This window comes from Haliotis rubra, unplaced genomic scaffold, assembly GCF_003918875.1.
Source record: "Haliotis rubra isolate DU_JTF1 unplaced genomic scaffold, ASM391887v1 Scf1602, whole genome shotgun sequence".
Taxonomy (NCBI): domain Eukaryota; kingdom Metazoa; phylum Mollusca; class Gastropoda; order Lepetellida; family Haliotidae; genus Haliotis; species Haliotis rubra.
Window position 1 is genome coordinate 22,817 of NW_025765562.1, and position 9,419 is coordinate 32,235.

General features: G+C 39.2%; 1 protein-coding gene across 1 annotated transcript; it reads right to left on the bottom strand.

The window, feature by feature from the left end:
* Positions 1-565: 565 nt before the first annotated feature.
* LOC124271478 (tetraspanin-4-like) lies at positions 566-8,377 on the bottom strand. The gene is given in 8 exon segments (XM_046706632.1): positions 566-666; positions 1,231-1,314; positions 3,759-3,899; positions 4,507-4,623; positions 5,786-5,860; positions 7,395-7,468; positions 7,471-7,588; positions 8,306-8,377. Coding segments are annotated over 8 exon segments (747 nt in total). The 3' UTR covers positions 566-600.
* Positions 8,378-9,419: the final 1,042 nt, after the last annotated feature.

The window sequence follows — 9,419 nt, forward strand, 5'->3', positions numbered from 1 at the left end:
TCTTGTTCTGAATATATGAAGGTAAAAGGTGTTTTGAAAGAAATACCTTCCAAAATAATGTTCTTAATTTGGATTATATACAGTAAATCAAGAAATTAACGTGAAAAATGTGAGTGTCCTTTGATTAATATAAGGTGATGAGCTACTGTCTGGACATATTCAATTGTGAAGTCATGTCATGATCACAACACACTTACGAAAATGTCAAATCAAGTAACAATAGTTGTGGAGAATACATAACGCATTTAAAAAACCATTTGGCCTATTCACTATTTTTGTCAGTTGAACTGATCAATCCCAAGCAGGGAAAGTTTCATTCATAAAGAAAGTAAATGATATTGTTCAATTACTCTCATGCTGGCTCCATTGGTGTTGAAACATGAATTAATTTGGTGACACATTAATTTCCTGACTTGCAGTATTCCATGAGCAAAAGGGAGGTAACTCTCCCAATCTACAGATCGTTGCTGAAGAAAATTCATGGTGGGTGGTTGTCTGAGGTACAATCAGGCAATCGGGGAAAGGAATCTTTGGCGCGTTGATGAACACGGAAGTCTCTTTTTCATGGTAAATGCACTTTTTATGAAATAGTCTCCGAGGTTACAGCATAAACTTCTTACTTCGAAGATAACAGAATAAAACGACAGCGGCAACCATTGCCAGAATCTGTGGAAATAACAAATGCATTTGAGTTCAACAGTGTTCATGGTCATCACAGCATACTCTAGTCATACTTGTTGACATGAAAGTGAGTCCTTTGGTTAAAAGTACACTGTAACAGAGTTGTTTGAAACTTATTATTTTCCTTTATAGTCAAGACATTGTCTTTCCAAAAGAAAATGTTTGAAGTGCTGCAATGTATTGTGATCCCCATTACATTAAGAAAGATTTACGATGACCTCTACAGTTGGACCACATTGTAGAACAGGGTGTAAAAGTCCTGGACCCCCGTCTGTTGCTACCAATACACTTTCTGCACATCTTAAATTTGGGGGACATATAAGTTTCTTCTTTGAGAGGAATTTAAGAAGTTGTATAGATGAAGGAAAACCAAGTTTTATGGATAGTCAACTTCTTTATTGCAATTAGTGCGACGTTTCAGTGTAGGTACTAACACCGTTATCATCACTTGCTTGATAACAGTGTTAGTACCGACACCGAAACGTCGCACTCATTGCAATAAAGAAGTTGACTATCCATAGAACTTGGTTTTCAGACATACAAGTTTACCTGTATGACGCCCACTGTAATTCCGACCACTCCCAGTATGTACATGTTTCGTACAAACCAGTACTCGATCTCTCCGAGACAGCCCTGAAACAGGCACAGAAGTTGCATGATCATCCCCACAACAGCTACACAATATGGTGAACAGCCACACAATATGGTGAACAGCCACACAATATGGTGAACAACCACACAATATGGTGAACAGCCACACAATATGGTGAACAACCACACAATATGGTGAACAGCTACACAATATGGTGAACAACCACACAATATGGTGAACAGCCACACAATAAGGTGAACAGCCACACAATATGGTGAACAACCACACAATATGGTGAACAGCCACACAATATGGTGAACAACCACACAATATGGTGAACAGCTACACAATATGGTGAACAACCACACAATATGGTGAACAGCCACACAATATGGTGAACAACCACACAATATTGTGAACAGCCACACAATATGGTGAACAGCCACACAATATGGTGAACAACCACACAATATGGTGAACAAACACACAATATGGTGAACAACCACACAATATGGTGAACAAACACAATATGGTGAACAACCTCACAATATGGTGAACAGCCACACAATATGGTGAACAAACACACAATATGGTGAACAACCACACAATATGGTGAACAGCCACACAATATGGTGAACAGCCACACAATATGGTGAACAACCACACAATATGGTGAACAACCACACAATATGGTGAACAACCACACAATATGGTGAACAGCCGCACAATATGGTGAACAGCCGCACAATAAGGTGAACAACCACACAATGTGGTGAACAACCACACAATGTGGTGAACAACCACACAATGTGGTGAACAACCACACAATATGGTGAACAACCACACAATATGGTGAACAGCCACACAATATGGTGAACAACCACACAATATGGTGAACAAACACAATATGGTGAACAACCTCACAATATGGTGAACAGCCACACAATATGGTGAACAAACACACAATATGGTGAACAACCACACAATATGGTGAACAACCACACAATATGGTGAACAGCCACACAATATGGTGAACAGCCACACAATATGGTGAACAACCACACAATATGGTGAACAACCACACAATATGGTGAACAGCCGCACAATATGGTGAACAGCCGCACAATAAGGTGAACAACCACACAATGTGGTGAACAACCACACAATGTGGTGAACAACCACACAATGTGGTGAACAACCACACAATATGGTGAACAGCCACACAATATGGTGAACAGCCACACAATATGGTGAACAGCCACACAATATGGTGAACAACCACACAATATGGTGAGCAGCTACACAATATGGTGAACAGCCACACAATATGGTGAACAACCACACAATATGGTGAGCAGCTATACTGGAGTCAAACAATCAATGCCAAGACACACTATACCATGAACTATAATTCAACACTTAATGATTCCTCAGCAGAATGGTCTTTGTGCATTAACCTCCACGCTATCTAGCTATTAGTCAGCATGCATACTGCTCGGTGGCACACAGTGCTGAAGTAGCAGATTACATGTAATTTGTTTCCAAAATGTTGAAATGTTCATATTTCACCATAAATTGTTTGTCTGTCTCTCTTTATCAGTGAAGGTCCGGGTTAGAATATTGATCTTCAGTAACCCATGTTTGTCGTAAGAGGCGACTAACAGGATCAGGTGGTCAGGCTCGCTGACTTGGTTGACACATGTCATCGGTTCCCAATTGTGCTGATCGATGCTCATGCTGTTGATCACTGGATTGTCTGGTCTAGACTCGATTATTTACAGACTGCCGCCATATAGCTGAATATTGCTGAGTGCGGCGCAAAAACTAAACTTACTCACTTTGTCTCTCTTTCTTGTGTAAGTTGTTAAACAACACACTCAGCAATATTCTAGCTATATAAATGAGGCCTCAAGAATCGAGTCTGGACCAGTGATTATGAGCCAAGACCCACGCCTTTGATTGATTGACTGATAGTTGTTTAACGCTGCACGCAGCAATATTCCACCTCTATGGCCACAGTCTGTAAATAGTTGAGTCTGCACCAGACAATCCAGTGACCAACAGCATGAGTATCGATCTACGCAACTGGGATACGATGACATGAGTCAATGAAGTCAGCGAGCCTGACCACCTGATCCTGTTAGTCGCCTCTTACAAGGATGAGTTGCTAAAGACCAATTCCACCCCGGATGTTCATGGGTTCCTGTTGCATGTAGACTTGTCATCAACAGTCACCGGGATTGACAAGACTCCATTATACTTGTTAACTTGCCTATTATAACCAACACAGTCACAGTATTACAACAACAGACGAAGTGTTCACTGGAGATTAGGGATCCCACATTTTTCTACACTTTCCAAGGAAAGATGTCACAAATCAAAATAATGGATTATTTGACCCTGTAGAAAGTCCAAGAATGGAATTAACAAATTCAATCATTCATGGAGGATAATCTCTAATCGTTTTGATCAAGGTGCAGCTTACCCTCTCAAACCAGAATGACTTGTCAAGTTTCCCGCAGAACTCTACAGGATGTAGACAGCACGAGTCTGGTACTCGCATGGCCTCTGGCCACGCCTTGATGTGGTACCAGTCCGTGAAGTTGTCCACTCCGCAACACTGTAGCTGTTGACAAAGAGGCATGTGGTCATCAATAACATTAGCAAGAGACAACAGATTCAGCATTATGAAACAGTATCATGGGTACAAACTGCCTACAAAAGTTGTTCATGTTGTGAATACAATACATAGGAAGACTGACATAGACTGAAAAATGGGGATTGCATACCCTCTGCATTCCCATTTTTACCTACCAGAGGTTAATATATGGGCGTGAAGGTCATGTGTATCACAGTGTTACTACCAGCCCTTGAAACAATGGGAGGGGCGATATGATGTGTATCACAGTGTTACTACCAGCCCTTGAAACAAACACTGGGTGTTACAAATCTATCTGAATATATTCCTCCCTATTAAACATAAAAATCCTTCAAACTAGAAAACAAAAACATTTCAATATGCTAAATCATGATCCAATATCCATTTACTATGTTTACCAGTGTGTACATTTTGAAAAATGCATTGATAAATTTCAGAATGGAACGTGTTGTCGTTATCCACAATCAGATTCAACCTATATCACATCTGCCTGTATATACACACGTAATAATCCACATCATCAGTACGTGATGTCAGAGAAGAAGCAATCATTTAAATGGTGTTGGTGACCTACGTCAGTCTGTAGGGAGTCGATGATCTCCATCCAGCCGTCTGTGTTGGGGTCCTGCAAGGCTGGGGTGTAGTCATGGCGGATGCTGGCCAGTAGCTCCTTCTTTATCATCATCTGCACCTGCCACATCGTAACACAGCATTTAGGGATGTAACAAGAGCGTGTGGTATCCCAATACTATTGGTGTGATAAGATATGCATATCAATACTATGGTTGAAATACGATATGTATCCCAATACTAGGGTTGCAATAAGATATGTATCCCAATACTAGGGGTGCAATAAGATACATATCCCAATACTAGGGGTGCAATAAGATACGTATCCCAATACTTGGGGTGCAATAAGATACATATTCAATACTATGGTTGCGATATAATATGTATCCTAATACTAGGGGGACCAACTATGTAGCAGACATATCGAAATTCTGTCCATGTTACAAGTATTTCATGACTCAGATATGTTTTAAAGTGATCTTCAACAGTTTTGCAATTGGTTGATCGTTGTTTTTTTGCAAAATTGTCTGTCGAAATTTGTTTACCTAAGCCTGCAAGTGTTCAATGTAATAGTGTTTGTTTCAAGGGTTTCTAGTATAAGGGAGATAACTCTTTCAGTTTTGTTGTTTAAGCTTGTGACATTTCTGAAAGTATTTTGCATTCTTTATCACCATTTTGCGGAAGATAATGTAAAGTTATTCTCTTTCTAAGACAAGTATATTGTATTTCTCAGTGTACATTTCCATTATAAGTAAATGTTCTATTGGTATCCTTTAAATATGCCAGGAACTGGTATAGAGAAAGACAATTTTTGACAGACAGGTCTATGTTTCAATACTAGTTTAGTATTACTGTGGATGTTTGATACATTGTTCAAGTGAATAGTTATTACTTCAATAAGAGAAGTCAGTTACAAGTTTGTCAAATGTTAGAATCTGAACATATTATTTCATGTTTGAAGTTATTTCATGTTAAAGATTTCACGCTCTCAAAGGCACATATCATTACATCACCAAAAGAAACTAATGTTTTGGGGTTATTCTTAAAGATTATTACCAGGAGAGGCTACTGAGTGCCTCCGGCATGGTTAGCTGATAATTTTAACACTCCCAGTTTATCCTATTCAAACCATTCCGAACATGCATTAAAAGAATCCAAGCTCTTAAAATGATTACAATTTGATAAGAAAAAGACATTCAAGACATATTCCAGCATCCACATTGTTGTACTAAAAGTACTTCACAGTGATGCTGATCTAAGGAAGATAACCCAGTAAGAGTTACCTCGGCCTTCTTGACAAATCCCAGGGTTCCAGCTGTGATCTCCAGGGCAAAGATGAGCAGCACCATCACAAAATACTGAAATAGGATGACAGAAACATAACAAAATACTGAAACAAGACACATGTTAGAGAAAGTTTAGAAACTGGCAAGATTTGGTAACAGGACTAGTGGTGGATTCTTTGATAAAATTCCATCGAAAGCATCATGCAGCCCCCTTTAGGAGATAATAACGAACTCAGCAATACTCCAACTATATGACAAATAAATGAGTCTGAACCAGATGATCTTGTGATTGATATGAGCAACATTCCAACCTTCAGAGTATGACGACCTGCATACAAGGACTTTGCACCTAACCACCAATGTCTTATGGTGGCAGTTGTTGGGGACCAATAGATGCAAAAAGCTGTCTGCAACATCTCTAGGGCCTTGATGATGACAGTGATACCATGAACAAATATGTATCTCCTTCTGGGCCTTACATTCACACAAAGTTTAAGACCTGAGGCCCGCAAGATTCTTGAAAACAATATCTTAAAACTTTTTGTAAAATGTCATCAAAAAGAAATGCATTAAAGATATATCAAAGGTTAAGGTTTTGCCACCACAAAGGTCACAAGAGAGACCCCTGTTTGAAGCCTTGTTGGTCTGTTGTCCTTGCCTCAACAAACAAGGCAAAGCCTATTTTGGCTTTGACCAGTCACAGGGATAACTGACACATAACCTGTAAAAACACCTCACAGGCTTGCCAAGTGTGGAGTGTCTGCCCTTTCTTTAAACTGTTGTCCTATTTTCTCCTGGTATGAGATGCTGTACGGTAATTGTGTGTGCACCAACCAACTGACAGCCTCTCAGATAGTTCGGGTAATATACTCATGTGCAAAACCTGCTTTACCTTGCTTGGGCCTTGTAATAATATAATAACATATAAAAGTACAGCACTCTATTCCTAGACGCCTCTATCACTAAGACAAGTGTAGGGATACACTATCGTCTGCTACAAGTAGTCCGGCTTGGCAGTATGGCTGCCATAGATGCCTCTGTACGTTTGGCAGTAATAATTACATGAATGAACCAAACACGACTTTATTACAGAACACCAGTATATTCAGAACGTTATAGAATGTGCTGGCATACTTGTATGAAGTACTGTCTAAATTATGTTTAAAAATTTCACCTACTGTAATTTTTATTGGCCATGAAAATCATTTTCATTTTTGTGACATTAACTATTATACTGTAAATATAAGTTATAAATAAAAGTGGATCAAAATCACAAAATACCCCAAAACAAACCATTTGCTGCATGAAAACTGCCAGATGCTTGCAGGAATAATAGAAAAAATTGATTTTATAAATACAGACACAATCATAGTGCCCTGCTATGCTTCTGTAACATAACTCTGTTTTAAATTAGACTACTTCATGCTTCATGGAATTAACTCTACTCTGCAACTCAGGTTGATATTAGACTACTTAGCAACAAGTTATTGCGGACAGAACCACCAGAAACCAATATGTTAGAACTTGTATACTTACACAACGATTAATGCACGCGGAGTGTAAAACATCTGTATGATTTTTCTCAGCTGATCAATAAAACACTTACCCCGATCAGCATGCACTGGTTTTCAAGGAAGGCTCCACAGCACCCGAGGAACCCCACGATCAGGATGATAGCGGGGCTGTGATGCACAGTGCAGATGCACTCAGGAAGCTGTGACACGCAGGAAGCATGGACACGAACGGGCCACGGTTGAACTGCAGCCATATTCCCAGGGCAAGCACCCCACATCCCATCAGCTGGAAAAACATGAAAAACAGGTCAAACATGGATAGTCAAGTCAAAGGTGTTTTATTGTATCAAAGGCCATCAGCCCATATGCAAGTTTACGTAAATACACTGGTTGAGAATATACCAATTAGTAGAGACAGTGGAAAAAATAAAAATATAACATTCATTTAACAATTGGTGGTAATCAGAAGGACTTTTTAGAGTAAGGTAAATCTGAAATCCCATTCAACAAGTTATTTCTTAGGTCCATTCCATGTTTTACAAATAGAGATAATCTAAATATTACATCGGCATCATTCGATGCCAAAATAGAGACAAACCCTATTCTACTCAACTTAGATGAGAAACGTTCTGGTATATATTTAGTTCGTATTTCTGCATAATGAGGACATTCAAAGGTAAAATGTATTTCGTCTTCTAAAGCAGAGCTACATAGTGGAAAAATTCTTTGTATTCTTTCAAGTGATATATTCCGACCATAATTAATCATTAACTTTGACAAGCCAAGTCTGTATTTAATATATATATTTCTTAGGTTACTATTTGTTAAAACTAATAAATATTTTTCTGGCTCTAATAAAGTTTTAAACGTTTTGTAAAGATCAGAACGTGAACTGTTTTCTAAATTGGATTGCCATCCTTGATAGAACATATTTATTGCTACTTTACGAAAATCATTTAGAAATAGAAATAGATTGCCAGCAGATTGATTAAACCATACAAACCAATATCCATGTGAGAATAATAGTTAATTCTTCATTTTTACGCTTCATGCAGCTGTAGTCTAACAGAAACATGGCTGCGTTTGATGATTGGCATTTGGATTTGAAATAAAAATTCGGAAGCTGATGACCATAAGGATAGGGAAAGTGATAGTGATGGGAATTTGGAAGGGGATTGTGATAGTGATGGGAATTTGGAAGGGGATTGTGATAGTGATGGGAATTTGAAAGGGGATTGTGATTGTGAGTGGAATTTGAAAGGGGATTGTGATAGTGATGGGAATTTGGAAGGGGATTGTGATAGTGATGGGAATTTGAAAGGGGATTGTGATTGTGAGTGGAATTTGGAAGGGGATTGTGATAGTGATGGGAATTTGAAAGGGGATTGTGATTGTGAGTGGAATTTGGAAGGGGATTGTGACTGTGATGGGAATTTGGCAAGGGGGTTGTGACTGTGATGGGAATTTGAAAGGGGATTGGGATTGTGATGGGAATTTTGAAGGGGATTGTGATTGTGATGGGAATTTGGAAGGGGATTGTGACTTTGATGGGAATTTGAAAGGGGATTGTGACTGTTATGGGAATTTGGAAGAGGAAGGTGATTGGGATCGCGATTGTGAAGGGGATTGTGACTGTGATGGGAATTTGAAAGGGGATTGTGACTGATGGGAATTTGGAAGGGGATTGTGACTGTGATGGGAATTTGGCAAGGGGGTTGTGACTGTGATGGGAATTTGAAAGGGGATTGGGATTGTGATGGGAATTTTGAAGGGGATTGTGATTGTGATGGGAATTTGGAAGGGGATTGTGACTTTGATGGGAATTTGAAAGGGGATTGTGACTGTTATGGGAATTTGGAAGAGGAAGGTGATTGGGATCGCGATTGTGAAGGGGATTGTGACTGTGATGGGAATTTGGAAGGGGATTGTGACTGTGATGGGAATTTGAAAGGGGATTGTGATTGTGATGGAAATTTGAAAGGGGATTGTGATTGTGATGGGAATTTGGAAGGGGATTGTGACTGTGATGGGAATTTGAAAGGGGATTGAGATTGTGATGGGAATTTGGAAGAGGAAGGTGATTAGGATGGCGATTGTGAAGGGGATTTAGATTGGGG